The sequence below is a fragment of the Thamnophis sirtalis genome, unplaced genomic scaffold (genome assembly GCF_051295495.1).
Source record: "Thamnophis sirtalis isolate CommonGarterSnake01/CBP01778 unplaced genomic scaffold, rThaSir2_p1.2 scaffold_16, whole genome shotgun sequence".
NCBI classification, from domain to species: domain Eukaryota; kingdom Metazoa; phylum Chordata; class Lepidosauria; order Squamata; family Natricidae; genus Thamnophis; species Thamnophis sirtalis.
In genome coordinates this window covers 1,154,388-1,171,560 of record NW_028261396.1, presented here as the reverse complement: position 1 = coordinate 1,171,560, position 17,173 = coordinate 1,154,388, and the positions used below count along the sequence as shown (strand labels likewise).

Here is a 17,173-nt window from a genome sequence, read left to right as displayed (position 1 = left end):
CACATAGGCATCAGGAAGGGCATCCTTCCAGTAAACTCAGTCCCAGTCAGTCACCTTGACTTTACCCCGAAGCAAGGGATTGCAGCAGTGCTGGGTTACAGACAGTACGCCCCGGTACAGGCGTACCGGTACCTGCCCGGAGTACCGGGTACCATTCCGGTACGGTGTTCCGGAGGGCCTGCCCGCCCATCCGAGCTACTTACCTGTATTTGAGTTCTTTGGCGCTTACGCACATGGAGCGCACAACGCCTGCGTGATGCTCCGCCGAGCAGCTGGAGCATCACAGAGGCGTTGCAAGAGGTAAGGGTGCATGTGTGCGCTGTGCACGTGTGCGCACATTCACGTGGTGGAATTGCAACGGGATCCGGAACACACCGCTGGGTTGCATGGTTATTAAAAGAAACCCAATAAATACAGTCCAAATTTTGAAATAGTTCTCCAAACGATACTTACGTTTGTTTACATATGCGGAGAAGTGAACCCTTCGCGTTATTGTGTAATTACTTCCCCAGTTTTTGAACTATCTGGTTTTTAGATCATAAGATCATAGTTGTAAAGTCTTCTATTGTTGCCAGGGCTGCCTCTGTTCAATTCCTAGGAAAGAAAACTCTTGACTCCATAGGTTCAGAGAAAAGGTACTTTTACTAAGAATGAACTGAAGGCAGCAAAAGTCAAGCAAAGTCTGAAGGAAATGTGCATGGAAAAGACAAATTGAAAATTACCCCAGAGCCAGCACTCCCCAGTAGTCAGGCAGATAGAGTCCAATCATCAGCCAGGATGATGTTTTGGGAATGTCTCTGGTCCAGGTGCTCCGCACCGTCCTCCTGCATGCTGTTCTGAGTACAGTTGGCCTTGAAGATGTTAAACCTCTCTGAGTCCAAGCCTCCCCATCGGTTCCCAGCAATTCCACTCTCATTCCACCTGCATGTTTCCCCTCACAAATGTCCATTGCTTCCTTACTTCCCATTTCCATGGCAGTTGGCTTGATGTTGATGCAAATTGGTCCAGAATGTGGCTGCGCGGGTTGTCATGGGGGCACCCAGGTACTCCCATGTTGCGCCCCTTTTAGGCGGCCTGCACTGGTTGCCGGTTGTCTTCCGGGTGCAATTCAAGGTACTAATTATGACCTTTAAAGCGCTCCATGTCTTAGGCCCAGGGTACCTGCGAGACCACCTACTGCCACTGGTAGCCTCCCACCGTCCAGTGCGATCCCACAGAGTTGGCCTCCTCAGGTGCCGGCGGCCAGGCAGTGTCGGCTAGCGACCCCCCGGGGGAGAGCCTTCTCTGTGGGAGCGCCTTCCCTCTGGAATGAGCTGCCCCCGGAGCTTCGTATAATCCCCGACCTCCGGTCCTTCTGACGCGCCCAAAAAGCTGGCTTTTCCTGAACAAAACAAATCAAATTATTGATTACTGTTAATTTTAATTTTAATTCTTTTTAAAAAAATGTGTCATTGTCAATTTTAATTGGGTTTGGGATATCCTGTTTAATTTCTTCTTAACTTTTGTATTGTATGTTTCTTTTAATGTTGTACGCCGCCCTGAGTCCTACGGAGAAGGGCGGCATATAAATCGAATAAACTTAAACCTAAACTTAAACTTAAACCTAAACCTAAACTTAAATCTAAACCTGAACCAAATTGTTTTCCTGTTCACTTCAGAAGAGCATAAGTCCCAAAAAGGAAGATTCTCTTGTAGTGCCTGGCAGTATCATAGGAACCCAATATTTTCCACAAAACTCAGCAGGGCAGTGAAATAATAAAAGAGCTTGGGCACAGGTGGAATACATCTAAAACTAAAAGCCTTATTTGGATCTTTGGCCCTGCCTTGAAAGGTCAAAGCACTAAGAGGAATCATAGCACCTCAGATGTGGTCTGCCAGAATTGGCTAAATAAAATTAACAGACTCCTCAATCTTTGGTCAGGGTTCATGTGGGCTGGTTTTGAACTGATGACCTCGAGGTGAAAGGCCTTTATCAATTCGGACTACAAATATTGATTTCTAGCCATCTCGAGGTCTCAACCATATGACAGAGATAAATTGAAGCACCTTCTGGTTGGTTTGGCTTCGGTGACCTCTGGTTTAACTACAATGCACATGGAAAATCTTGTTATTCAATTTGTTTACAAGATGAAGCTAGGTCCAGATGTTTGCGTATAACTGGGCGTGACGTACAATTCACATTTACTGAATTGCTTGAAAATGTCATGCCAGTACAATTTGACTGTATGATAACTTTAGAAAGCCTCTCCTAAATATGGGAAATGGGGGGCGCTATTATTTGGAAGCATTTTTATTCCACATGCCAGTTTGCAAAATAAAAATTCAACTGAGAGGGGAAAAAAAAACTTTGTGCCCTTATAGGAATTTTGGAAATGTAGTAGCATAATTCCGCTTAGTTCTGCTTTTCAAGGATTCTTTTAGGTCAGCAGTTCTCAACCTGTGGGTTGCGACCCCTTTGGGGGTCAAACGACCTTTTCACAAGGGTCACCGAGGAGCCTCCCGCGGAGAGGCTGGCAAGAGGCCAGTGGCTCGGGTTCCCCGTGTGGCAGAAGGGGAGGAGCCAGAAGACTGACGGGCTTCCCAGCAGGCCAGTCCAGCCGGCCTCCCACGCGGGTGTTTTTCAGCGACTGTTCTTGCCCAGGAGCTCCTACAGGGTGCATGCCTTCACCGGGGTTGAGCTTTTGTGGCTCCTGGTGTTTTCTTTTCTGTGGGAAACGGATCCAAATTGCTCTTTGAGTGTTTAAGTTTGCCGACCACTGTGCTACCCCACGCTTCAAGACAAAAAAATCATTTATTTGCAATTAGAAATAAATATTTCACAATATTTAATTAAGGTTGCTTTTGTGATTCATCACTATGCTTTAATTATCTTCAACTTATAACAATAAAAATACATTCCTGCTTATCAGAGATTTACATTACGATTCATAATAGTAGCAAAATTACAGTTACATAGCAACGAGAATAATTTTATGGTTGGGGGTCACCACAACATGAAGAACTGTATTAAAGGGTCACGGGCGCTGGGAAGATTGAGAACCACTGCTTTAGGTGAACATTTTATAGGCTTTTGCATTTGTTCTCATTAATTAATAAACAAACAAACTAGGTTCTTTGTGACATTACCTGACTGCCAGCCAGTTTCAGCTTGATTCGTAGCCTGTCCCCTTGTACAAACTTGCTTTCAAAATCTCTGAGCTTGTATTATAGGCGGTAAACACCTGTAGTTAAACATAGAATCTATTTTATCATGGAAATTATTTTAAATTGCTCCTGAACTCTGTTTAGTAGATGCATATAGAGTACAGCTGGCAAGAAAATTATATTTAGTTTTTGGCTGCAATTGGATGTCTTAGAATGTAAAAAAATTCAAATAAGTTCATTTCAAATCCAAGTATTAAAAAAAAGCTCTTTCAGTTGTTTTATTTAATAGTTTCTCTAAAGCAGGTCTAATGCTCAACCCACAAGATTATTATTTTTTATTTTATTTTTGTAAACTGGTGGCATTAGAGCCTGTTCTTAGTATGGAAGAAAATACGTTGCTATTTTTCTGGAGCAGCTGTAATTTGGTTGTGTGCCAAAGTCTAATAAGGGATAATTCTCAAATTATCTAGGTCATAAACATCTAAAAAGTGTAATCAAACTTGTACCTGTTCTTTGACACTAATTTCTTTCTCCCCCCCCGCCTTATTCCCATTATCGATTGCTGCACCTGAAGAGTGTTCAAAGACTACAGTTGGTCCAGAATGCAGCCGCGCGAGCGATACTAGGTGTACCTAGATACACCCATGTTACACCCATCCTCCGCGAGCTGCACTGGTTCCCTATTGGTCTCCGAACGGTGCTAGTTGTTACTTTTAAAGCCCTACATGGTTTAGGACTTGGCTACCTGAGAGACCGCCTCCTGCCACATACCTCCCAACGACCAACAAGATCTCACAGGTTGGGCCTCCTCCGGGTGCCGTCGACCGGACAATGCCGGCTGGCGGCCCCCCGGGGGAGGGCCTTCTCTGTAGGTGCGCCGGCCCTGTGGAACGATCTACCCGTAGAGATCCGGATCCTTACCACTCTCCCGGCCTTCTGAAAAGCCACCAAGACCTGGCTGTTCCGGCAGGCCTGGGGCTGTTGATCAATGTCCAGCCCCACTTAGACAGAATGGATGGTATGCGATTTTAACAACTGTATTTTTACCTTTAATTTTTTTAATGCTTTTTATCTTGTCTGTAAGCCGCCCAGAGTCCCAAGGGAGTGGGCGGCATACAAATTTTTATTAAATTTCAAATTTCAAATTGCCTGGCTAGCCGTCTGAGAGATAGGGTGTTTCCACCTGAGTTTTCATTAAAATCTAAATGAAAGAAATAAAATCGGTATTAAAGACAGGTTTTTTTTTTAATTGTGAAAAATCTGGTGTCTGTGTATGTCTCCTCTTTTGCTGAGAGCTAATGTTCCTTTTGTTAAGGCCATTCCACGCAGACTGAAGCACATTGTATGGACCATTTGATTTATCTTACCTCATCTTTGTTACTGTTTATTTCGTCAGGTTTCTCTGGAAATTGCGTTGGCTGTGGCAAGAAAGGATTCTGCTACTTTACTGAGTTCTCTAATCATATCAATCTAAAGCTGACATCTCAGCCCAAGAAACAGAAACACTTAAAGTACTATCTGGTCAGGAATGCACAGGGCACGCTTACCAAAGGCTCTGCGATCTGCTGGAAGGGGGCAGGTGAGATGATGTAGCTGTCCTTTTAAAAGTTCTGGAATATCTCTGGAAAGTTTAGAAGTTAATGACACAGAACTCCTTAGAAATAAATCTTAAGATGCCAAAGACCATTGGCGTTTTGTTAAAAGCCCAATAAAACACTTCTAAAAAGTGTAAGTATCTAGTATAAAGTTTCCTTTTTAAAAGGGGCCTTAATAGATAGCTGGGAAAGCATAAACACCTATAAACTCCCTGTATACCTTCAATTATAAGGCTAAAGCACAATGTATGAGCCGATATACTTCTCCCATCCAGTCTTCCCAGAGGAGACAAGATTGGGCAAAATCTTTTATTGATACGAAGACAAATTATACGAAATGAATGATTTGAATGACATTTCTCGGGAACGAATAAATGATTCATGAGTTCCTCCTTTGAAGCAATCAATGTAGGCGTGTCTGCTTGCGTTGACATGTAAAGTTAGTTTTTCGTGGAAAAGCTTTGCAAAAAACAAAACGAGCAGTTCTCATTGGATAACGGGCATCTTGGTTTTTCTTAGAATTCCGAAACCGACACTCCTCCTCCAACACTTCTTCCCATACGTTGCTTCAGCCTGCAGAGAATACAGGCTCTTCGGCAACTGTCACGAACGAACCATTTCTAGCAGCGCATCCAGTCGGTCAAGCTGGAATTCATCAAACAAGTAAGTATTCAGTTTTTTTTTTTCTCAGATGTCCCAATCTGGATTATCCCTTTGCTAGATATGTCAAGACAACTTGGGTGGATTGAAACAATAGCACGGCTTTAGCATTTGGTATGAAACTAAATCACTAAATTACAATACATTGCTGATTGAATAAATCTGACCCTGAGTTAATCCATTTTGCCAGCTTTGCAAAAACCTATTAAATCGTAAAACAATCAAACTGGCTAGATTTTCAGTTTGCAGTTTAGACAAGGGCAGAAATGAATAAATAAATCTAATCAAGATTAACCAAGGCTAGTGTACTGTGCATATGCAGTTGGTGGTTCTTTAACTTAACCTAATTTAACATGTTATCTGAACATAGTCTACAAGAGGTTAAGAGCAGTGGTTCCCAAACTTGGCAACTTTAAGACTTGTGGACTTCAACTCCCAGAATTCTGGGAGTTGAAATCCACAAGTCTTAAAGTTGCCAAGTTTGGGAACCACTGGTTAAGAGGGTCAAACACCTGTGATGCACCACGGATGCCTAATTCGGATTTCTGCTTCAGATAGTACTGACTGCCAAGAATAGCCTGATATGCAATGGTTTCTTTGAAATGTGAAATATAGTTTCACTTTCAATAATTCTTTGACAGTTGGAAAGCAATCGTTGCTCTCTTTGGTCTTACAATATGGACAAAGTTAGAGAGTTGAGTTAACTTAGTTCTAGGTTAAGGTGACCAGATTTTCAGATTGGAAAAGAGGGACACCTTTAACCAGCGGGGGGGGGGGGGGGCTTGATTAAAAATTTTATACGGAACAACAAAAATTTTCATACATCACAAAAATAGTATTGTAAAAATTTTTTTATTTCAACATAACTACAATTTACAAATATAATACGTTTATTTACATTTATATTTATTAAATATATTGACAAAAATTATGTACAGTACAAATATAATACGTTTATTTACATTTATATTTATTAAATATATTGACAAAAATTATGTACAGAATAATTTTACTCTTTGGCATATTTCTCACTTGAGTGCATTTTTTTTAGTAGATTGCTGTCATTGTTTAAAAGGTCATGAAATTTTTCACACGAATTTGTTAAATTATATTTGACACATAAAATGGCTTTCAAAGTCTCAACACTTAATTGTGATTTTTCTGATGTCCACACTTGATTTACCGTAGAAAAAACACGTTCAGTCGCAGCATTAGTTCCTGGTAAGGACAGAGCGTATTCCACAATTTTTAATACATTATTGTATGAAATATGGTTTGTTTGAAAATGATGAAATATTTCTAGCCATTTGTTTTCTATTGTCATTTTTGCTGATGCCCAAGATTCAACCTTTTCCTTATTCATATATTTTTTTAAATATGATACCTCAGTAAAAAGATTAGTTTCACAAATATCACTATTTGGGAAATTTTGATTAATATGCTCGAATGATTTTTGCACATCATGCCAATCAAGTTCTTTTTTTAATGCAACCCAATTAAAATGTTCAATATCGTTATAATGTACCGTCCACTCTTCTAAATAATCTACGCAGTTACTATAGAAGTTTTTAATATGATTTATGATGTCTGCACGATTTATTGCACCTTCTTCTTCTAGCTGCCTTATAATATTACAGATAGTTATGGGAATAAAAATATTTTCTAACCGCTCTTGACACTGAAATTTTAAATTATTAAGTTCATTTGCTACTTCGATTACCGAAATTTTGTCACCTTCAATAAGTTTTATACTATTTTGAAAAAGAGCTGCTTGATTGTGTACAAATTCTAGCCAAATTTTTGAAGATTCTTTTTCAAAAAACTCTTTTAAAATTCTAGGACATTTATCCTGTGATAGAAAGTAGGACTTCAAAGGATCGTATAGTTTCAAAATTCTTTCGACAGCTGGCAAAAGAGCTAACCAGCGCGTTTTACTGTATCCAAGCATTTTGCAATATTCGACTTCCGCATTTTCACAAAATTCTTTAAGAATTTCAACACGCACAGTGTATATATAAAAATAACAATATATTTTAACAATAATATTTTCCACATCTATGGGCAACAAGTCAGCAGCTGTTTGAATGGCATTATGTATTGTGTGCGCTGCACAACCAACACCAATAATGTTTTGATTAAGTTTTTTGTTTAATTTATAAAAAATATTATTTATACCCCTTCTCGCTTTTCCTCCAAAATTTGCATTCATATTGTCTCCACAATATGCAATTATTTTGTGTTTTAAATTGTTTTGTTCCAAAATATTAACAATGGAACTGAAAATTATTTCCGAAGTTTCGCCAGGCAAAGAAACAAAATCTAACATTCTAATTTGTATTCCAGTTTCCGAATCAAAAAATCTAATAAGGGTTGGAAATAATTTGATATCCTTATGATTAGATGCATCAGAGTATATGGATACAAAATTAATTTTCTCTAGATTTTTGTTTAATTCTGAAAATGCATATGGGGAAAGCACATTACGCACAATTGCCTCGGATTTTGTTCTAGCACAGGTAAATTTTTTGTTGAATAACTTTTTGACAACTTGTGATGTACAGTCCATAGATCTGAAGGAATGATTGTGATTAATAGTATGAAAAGACATAAGTCCTTCTGCTAATGCTAATTTATTGTCTTCGTCTGCATACGTTGGTTTATGAAAATATTCCTGCATTCTGGAGGAAGATGCAGCAGCATCTACATATCTTTTATGTTTCTGCGTCTCCAAGTGCTTTGTAATATCATGCCTCCCACCGTGCGAAATAGAAAATTCACCATTACATTTCTCACATCTTACTATGTGATCGCTTTTGGTTTTTTTAAGAAAAGGAAATTCACTTCTTAGATCATCGTTGAATTTGCATCCTCTTTTCTTACTCATTATGTTAATAATCTAAAAAAAATTAAAATTATATGATTTTATACGATATAAAATTCAATGAGGGTGAAACACACCAAATCTGGCAAAGCTGCCTTGCACCAACCTGGCCTGCCCATAGAATAGCAGCCACTTTGAGACACATAAACCTTTTCCTTTATTTTTTATTTTTTATTATTTTTTAACTTTTAATCTATCTGGTTTCAATATACTCCAGACTTTGCTTGATAAGGAACGATGTCGGGAATGGGATCTGGGAAGTCAGAAGGGGGTCTGGGAGGGGGGTTCATGGGGGGGAGGGGGGGAGGGTGGAAATATAGATTCAATTTTTAAAACAATGAATGCACTTGGATACTGTTGCTTTTTTTCTTTTTCTTTCTTTTTTTTCTTTTCCCTAAAAATTTTTTTTCCTTATAATTTTAGTGTAAATTACAAAACGAATAGACCAATGAATAGTAAAAATACACCGAAGTGAGGAGTAGAGGGAAAGAAGAGGGAGGAATGAAGAGTGGTCACCTCATGGCTGCTGCTGTGTTGCAATATTTTCAGGGAGAGCTTAGTTTAACGCATGCGCTCTGAAGCCCGATTGGGCTTATTATCCCGTGAGGTCTTATTTTCAAGGAAACAGGGTAGCTAAGAATTCTGGAAATGACAATTCCAGGTTGCCGGGTTAGAAAAGGTGTTATCAAATTTACATGGCACTGGTTGATAAAGGCCACTTGGTTACTGGCCTAACAATGGGAATAATTATGGTGAAAACACTGTATGCGTTTCCGCTGCATTCATTCTGGTTGATGGGGCCTTTTCTAGATAGCTTATTCTTAAAATAACATTTTAAGTATTTACCCAGTCTTCAGAAAAGTCTCCTGCCTTAGTAGAAGGTGCTTTCTTAGGGAGCCAAATTAATCCTTGTTCATTCAGAAGTAAGCCTCATAAAATTCAGTGACCCTCTGACCAAGTATTGGATAGAAGTGCAAGCCAAACTTTGATTGTGCTTTTCGTTAACCCATTCACTAAAATATGATATTTAGACTTCATTATACCGATTGTGTTAAGTTTACAGAGTGAATTAAGTAAAATAACACGTTTCCTGTTTAGCAGGGTTTTTTCTTTTTGAGAAATTTACAAATGTGGGAAAGCGCATGGAACACTTGTTTATTTATAAAAAGCGTATGATGTTAAAATACGAAATAATCTGCTTCACTGTGAAATTAATGTTCAGTACTAAAGGCAATAAAAACAGCATAGAACAGAAGTGGAAACATCTGTGAGAATAAATTGGTTGCTTAGTGAATGATTAACATTGGACAGAGAATGAGCAATGAACGTAGGATGTGCTCTTGGTTGTTTAATGTATTTACTAATAAAAAGTGGTGTTGTTAAAAATTTTATTGACTGGGTAAATGAATGTTTATGTACCTTTGCAGGCAAATGCTGCATGCGTTGTCTGAGAAACCTAATGGTTTTCAGTGAAATAAAATTGTGTAATGCTGGAAGGAGCATGAATCTGAATCTGAGTAAACAAAAAAATAAGTTAAATGCAGCATGAATGGGTTATTAAGATGTGTTTTAAAACAAAAACAAAGGATAAGGAGTGAAGCTTGGATTGAATTCAAAAGTGAATCATTAACATGGAAGAAACACATTAAGTGATAGAATGTATGAAGATGGGAAAAGAAAATAAATATGGAGGAAGGATGAAAGGGCTGAGAAGGAAAATCTGAGAAAAAATTACTGAATCATCCTTCATAAAAGAGAGATATGAGAAAATTAAGGAACAAGAGACAATATTTGAACCATGTATCAAACTGATGGAAACTAGAATACTTTCTGAAGCTAGAGAAATATAAAAATATAGTCAGGTACGATGAATAGTGCAGTATAGATTTAGCTACATTTCTCTTCCCTTTCTCTTATTTCACATTTTTAATTCTGTGGCTGACTGTTTCTCACATCTGTGATTTGTATAATATTTTTTCCCTAAAAGGGAATATGGCAAGTAATTATAATGGAAAAAAAAACCCTGAAGTTAGATATTAAAGATGGCTAAAATTAACCAAACTAACACTTACTCTTACAAAATAAAATAATTCCCCATCTGTGGTTGTGGCCATTTTAAAAATCTTTTTCTCAGTTTTATTGTAATTTCTTTGATTGTTGTGAGCCTCCCAGAGTTGTGGAGAGTCAGCTGGCATACAGGTTTAATAAAAAAAAATATTATTAACTAGCGGATTGTTATTGCTAACAAGAAGGAAGATCTTATCTTTTGCTACTTTTCTGAGTTGGCTGAAACAATAAACATTGCTAAAAGTTCTAAAACATAAAGGTGGAAGTGCCATACATTATGTTGAAGGCTTAGTTATGTACTCAAGTTCATTAGCTATATGGATATATAATACTGTCTTCCTCAGCCAGCTCACATTTCTTAGATGTCCCTAGTTTATAATCTGGAATTCTGAATATCTGTTTAACAGATACAACTCTAGTGAATTGAGTACAAATGTACCATTGCATATTTTAAAAGGTATGTTGAACACATGTTCCATCCATTCAGCTGTATAACTTGATGGGGTCTATGACAACTCACCACAGCCAGTTCACCGCAGCCAACTTACCATGGCCAACTCAACTCAACTCAACTCAACTCACCACAGGACAATTCAATGAGGAATCGGTTCCTTTTTTTCCCCCAATATTTTTTTTTATTTTCTGTTACAAATTTTTACAAAGTGTTGCCTGGTTCCCCCCCCCCTTTTTTTATATTCTCTCTTATACATAATTTGTTTTGCATTACATTACCATTCCAATTGCAGGCCATTACTTTCTTCCCATGTTTCCACCTTAAATTTAGATTTTTCTTAACACATAGGCAATATCATTTTTCACCCTTTCAGAAAAAAAAAACCCAAGTTTATTATTTCATTTTTCATTTGTTATTCTAATTTCTATAGGTAGCATATATCGTCTCATTCAGTTTCACTATAAAAAGCATTTTACTTAATTGGTTATCCACAATTAACAATGTTATTTTTTTAATTGTATATCATAAGCAGTATTAGCATATTTCATTTTCTACTAATACATCTCCTCTTTCTCTTCCTCCTTTCCTAGCCATTTTCTCTTAACTCATCTCTTGCTCTCTTTGATGTTCCATTTTTCATCAATTTTCTGATTGTCCTTCTATCCCCTACTCTTAATTCCACCCCCCCTTTTTTCCTTTTATATATATTATATCTTTTCTTCAGAATTTTCCCTATCATTCTTCTTTGAATTATTTGAGTAACCCTCCCTAGGATTTCTCTTTTTTGCTTCCCACTATTTCTCTCTTTATTTTTGAATTGTTCTTTTTTTTTTGGATAGCATTTTCCTTTTTCCCTCTCTGCTCTTTTTGTATCTCTGTAAATCTCAATAAATTTATCTAACTGGTTTGTATTTTCAGCTTTTTTTCTTACCCATATTAACCTCTTGCCTCTCATGTGTTTCTCTTTGTCAGCTTCTCTCCTTCTTCCCTGTTCTATATTTTTCAATGATTTTTCTGGTTCTTTAATATCCTTTCCTGTTGTACGTGCTGTTAGGTAAGCTCCCCGCTGGGAGAGCAAGTGCGTTCAGAGAAGCGTTGTGAGAGTGTTGTTGGAGAACACACAAACCAGCATGCAGAGACACTGCAGTTTAAATAGGCTTTTACTTTGGTGGAAATAGAGGTATCAGAGTCCATCAAACAGTCCAAGTCATACACGGATAAGACAGTCAGTCATCAATGTCTTTCAGTTAAGGGATAATCCAAATAACATAGTCCATAATCATACAAACAGTCCAGTACACAACGTTTGCTAGCAGTTGCAAAACTTACAATAGCTCACGCTGATCACCACATGGCGCTTCTAACAGCCAGCTTCCAAACACTCAGATCAGATGAGCATCTAACAGTGATTTTGGCTCCATCTTATGGCCGATTGAGGAAACAGCAACCAATCACATTTACAGCATGATTTAAAGAAACAGGTACAGCATTGTTACATGATTTATATATTGCCAACCAAACCATTAGATTATATTCCTAATACGTGCATCTTTTAACATTTCAAGTAGCTCTTCCTATATCCCACACTCCATGTTCAACAAGTGTTTAAATATTATATTTTACCACACTTAATTAGGTCTCTCTCTTAGTTCCATTTTTTTTCAGCTGTAATATCCAATTCCAGTTGCAAAATAAAGCAATTCATTCCAAGATTTTTAGCTTTCTTTCTCAGCCATAGCAAAATAAAGTCAAATAACAGCAAATGGCCGTACACGCCTTAGAAAATCTTCCACTTCGAGTTTGTCCGCTGTACTTTGTTTCCAGATGTCATAGTACCTTCTTTCTTCTAGTAGATAGCTTTTACAATCCCACAGAGAGTCAAATCAATAAATTGTCAAAGTTTTCAAGAGCCAAAAGTTCCAAATCCAATCAGTAAAGCTTTTTCTGTTTTCTCTGTGTTTTTTCCTTTTTAAAAAAATGTTCCAGTTCCAATTATATTAGCCACAATTTTCTTGGGCAGTCCCCATTGCCCCTCCCTTTCTTTTCCCTCCTTTCAACTTCCAAGTGACAGTTAGCCGCCGTTTTAAATTACCGGACATTTTTTTTAAAGCTCCAAATTTAAAGTTTTCTTTACCCTTGGGTCGGCCAGCCTTTCTCCCGGTCCAAACATTCCGCCCGATCACCGCTCCTGCTCTAAACATGATCCAGATGCCCCAGCTCCAGAGCGATCATTGAAGATGGCCGCCACACTTTTTATTTTATTTTATTTTATTTTTATTTTATTGTTGTGTCTATTAAATATATAACAGAGAGATACAGTGTGTTTGTGTGTGGGGAAATGTAGTTGGGATGGATTGCCACAGGTAGGGGAATAAGAAACGATACTAAATTATAATCTATTAAATGAAACAATAAATGTATAAGAATGATAAATGTTAAAACACCTGTAACCAAACGACGTACTGTATGTGATGATGGGCCTTGTTTTTTTGTGTGTGTGTGTGTGTGTGTTTTTCTTTTCTTTTTTCTTTTTTGTTTTTTTCCTATTGTTGTGTGTATATGTTGTCTATGTAACAAAAAATAAAAAAAAATTATTAAAAAAAAAGATGGCCGCCACACTCACCTCCAGACTGGAGAGCTTTATTTTGGACCTGCTGAGGAGCTTGCCTTACTCCTCACAGTCATTCGAAATGCCTCTCCTTCTTCACTGCCCCTTCAGGACGGTTCTGGCCTGAAGGCCTCCCAATGATGGTTCGCCGGCTGGGTTTTTCTTGAGGGCCCTCGGAGCTCGCTATTTTCCCAGCTGTTCCCGCCACGATGCTTCTGTTTTTTTTCTGGGACCAGTTGCTTTTATTATTCATGAAAGCATTACAAAAGCTAGTAGGATTTCCTTTGATACAAGAGATAAAGTAATTTTGACAAAAATGTGGTCAACAAAAATAAAAGAAGCTATGAGGTGGCAGGCCGAACCAAAGTAGGCCTCAAGCCTGAACCAAACTAGGATTTCATGATATTAAGCTTTCACTGTTCATATAGAAATCGCAAGATTTGCTTTTAGAACATGGTGCGGTTAGACACGGGCAGAAGGAAGTCTGCACATGAAATATGCTGAAACGATGCATCTATTTCAGCCCATTTGCTGGCTTGGCTGTAAATCTGTTTAGTAGACACATTGTCAGTTCCTCAAAATAAGAGCTACGCTGCTCCGTTAGCTGACCCATGTATACTTCCTGTAACTCACTGTAACTCAAGGGCAAACCTTGAGGGGTGTTTCCAAAACTAACAGATGGCTTTAGCTGAAAGTGATAAACTATATAAGGACGTTCCTGAATTCCATTCAATGTTCAGGCCATTTATTCTTTGCTATGAACCTGTGCAAATAAACTATTCCTTCCCTGAAGAGCTGGCTTGCGTGTCCCACAGCTAAGTGAATCTTCTGGCGAGTTGACCACAGCAAATTGGCCACAGTGAGATGGCTGTGGTGAGTTCTCCCTTTCTGATTGATGTATGAAAAAGCACCACACTGCTGACTGTTTTCTTTCCTTCACATTGATACAGCTCCTGACCACCTCCCATCAGCTGCTTGCCATCCAGCTTACATTGGGAAAGACTCTTCCTATCAACACTCGCTAAAAGGCAATTTACCTTCTATGACAAAACCACCTGCATTAGGTATCTTATTTTGTTTGTGCAATAACATGCTTATGATGGAATTTAGCCTTGCTGTTGAAAGAGGAAAATCTATTTCTTCACCAGGGTTTTTTTTCACCAGGAGACAAATACCGGTGGACTTAGTATATAAGTACTGTATATATGTGGCTCAGTGGCTAAGACGCTGAGCTTGTCGATCAGAAAGGTCGGCGGTTTGAATCCCAAGTGCCATAACATAACAGAGTGAGCTCCCATTACTTGTCCCAGCTTCTGCCAACCTAGCAGTTCGAAAGCATGCCAAAATGCAAAAAGAAAAAAACAAGAACACCTTTGGTGGGAAGGTAACAGCGTTCTATGCGCCTTCGGCATTTAGTCATGCCGGCCACATGACCACAGAAACGTCTGGATAGCGCTGGCTCTTCGGCTTTGAAATGGAGATGAGCACCGCCCCCTAGAGTCGGAAATGACTAGCACATATTGTATGTGTGAAGGGAACCTTCACCTTACTGGATATAAAAATGATTCTGCTAGCCAGTGGTGGGATTCAAATAATTTAACAACCGGTTCTCTACCCTAATGACCATCTGGGTAGGTGGGGCTCGGTGGTCATGTGACCGTGTGGGCATGGCTAACTCAACGTCACTCAGGTCAATGGGGGCTTCGCCTTAGCTGTTACAATATAATAAGGGTTAACCAGAGAAGCAGTTTCTGTAAACAGGGAAATTGAGATTAGGCTAGAAACAACACCAGAATGTTTCCTTCCTGCCTTCCTTACGGGATTAGCCCTGAAAAGTGGGAAAAAAACAAAAGGAGATTTCTTCCAACAACCAGTTCTCCGAACTGCTTAGAAAGTTAACAACCGGTTCTCCCGAATAGGTATGAACTGGCTGAATCCCACCACTGCTGCTAGCCATCTCTTTTCAAGCACAGTTCAAAGGAAGACTATTCAAATGTTAAACGCAAATATCAGAACTGCTCACCCGATATTCATGTTGGCAGTAGGAGGATTTGCAGTAGGAGTTAATATCATGTAACTAACTCAGAAGTTTCTAAAAACTTGCTACTCAACTCTTAAAACAATTCTCACTGCCTTTGATTTTTTCTTTTTCTTTTGGGAGGTGGTAGGAAGGAAGGCGATTCACTTCTAATTCTAACCTACACTCCTGGGATTTCCTGTCTTCTAAATCCAGTAGATCCAACAAAAAAAAAAAGTTCTAGCCAAATTAGGACAATACACCGCAGGGCCATTTTTACCAGAAACTTCTATTTCATTGCCTTGCCTGGTTAGTCGTAAACTTTGATTTACTTGAAAACTCTTCTCAGAGCAATTTCTCTTGAGCAAAAGATTTTATGGAAACTTGTTGCTTCTAAAATATCATGTGAACTTTTTCTCTGTGAATTTGCTAGAGAAAGGCAAATAAAGTATTAGATGAATTACAATCTACCGGTAAATAGTGTATGCTGCCCTCATGAGGAAAAGTTGTGAAAATAATATGGTACAATCACTGCACAGAATTTTAACATCTAATCTATGTTTGTAAATGGGTCTTTTTCTCTCTAGTATTTAAACCGTATAAAATTGCTTAATAGTCTGTTGCATTGGTATTGATTTTGTCTTTAATGTACCATTGGTTTTTTTTTTTAATACACTCTCTTGTGCAAACTTGTGCAAAATTGACATGCAAATTTTCAGGTATGTGCTTTCACCAAGGAAACAAAGAAGTAGTTTTGGTATTCTTATTGTTATTCTAGGGACTTTAACAAACCCAGGACCTCCAAAGAAACGCCACAAAGGATGGTCACCAGAGTCTCCCTCCTCCAATGAAGCTTGGAATATGCAGTCCAACTCACAAATCCCAATTAGAAATAAAAATGGTAATCAAAGACATATATTTTAGGGTTAAGATTCTACTACATAGATTCTTATTGGATGCCTGTTTGAAAGTTAGCAAATTGTTCTGTATAACTTTTTTTACAAATTCTTAATTCTTGTATAGTAGGCTGTGTCTACTACAGTCTCTGAATGTGAATGAATAAAGAGATATGTGCCTGTGCTGCAGGGGTGGGTTTCTCGCCCCGTTCCAACCGGTTTGGTTGAAACGGGGCAGGCGGCATCCTCGTGCACGCGCGCGGTGCACGCATGCGTACTAGCGTCTGTGCGATGCTCCAGCTGCTCCTGGAGGATCGCGCAGGCGCTGTATGCGTCCTGCGCATGTGTGGAAGCGCAGAACTCGTCAAAACCGGGTAAGGACCGCGGGCGGGCAGGTGGGCTCTTCGCCGTTCCCGGAAGTTACTTACTTCCGGGTTTGCTGACCAACCGGTTCGCAGGGACCGCTGCGAACCGGTTGAAACACACCCCTGGTTGAAGTTCACTGAATTCACTCGTCAGTCCTTAACATAAAAAATGCGTTATATTATCTTAAGCTGAGCAAATATCAGACTTTATTACAGGTAATCCTCTGCTTACAATCATCCGTTTAGTGGCCATTCAAAGTAAACCAAAGTCGTTTTAAAAAAGTGACTTTTGACCATTGCGGTATCCACATAGCCGCATGATCATGATCTGGGTACTAGACATCCAGTGGTTTACATGATCACCAATCCCACCCTTTCTAGCCAGCTTCCAATATGCGGTGTCAATAAGGAAGCCAGCAGAAAAAGGTCACAAGTCACAGTCACATGACCCACACCGCTTAACAATGAATTTTCCTATCTCATCGG

General features: G+C 38.8%; 1 protein-coding gene across 1 annotated transcript in view; it reads left to right on the top strand.

Annotated features, from left to right (window-relative positions):
- The window catches only part of GREB1 (growth regulating estrogen receptor binding 1), an 89,290-nt gene that overhangs the window by 25,464 nt on the left and 46,653 nt on the right, over positions 1-17,173 (top strand). Inside the window, exons 4-7 of the mRNA XM_087702786.1 lie at positions 4,541-4,723; positions 5,259-5,402; positions 14,360-14,473; positions 16,205-16,327. Coding sequence (XP_087558912.1) covers positions 4,541-4,723; positions 5,259-5,402; positions 14,360-14,473; positions 16,205-16,327 — 564 coding nt within the window. The remainder of the gene's footprint in view (positions 1-4,540; positions 4,724-5,258; positions 5,403-14,359; positions 14,474-16,204; positions 16,328-17,173) is intronic.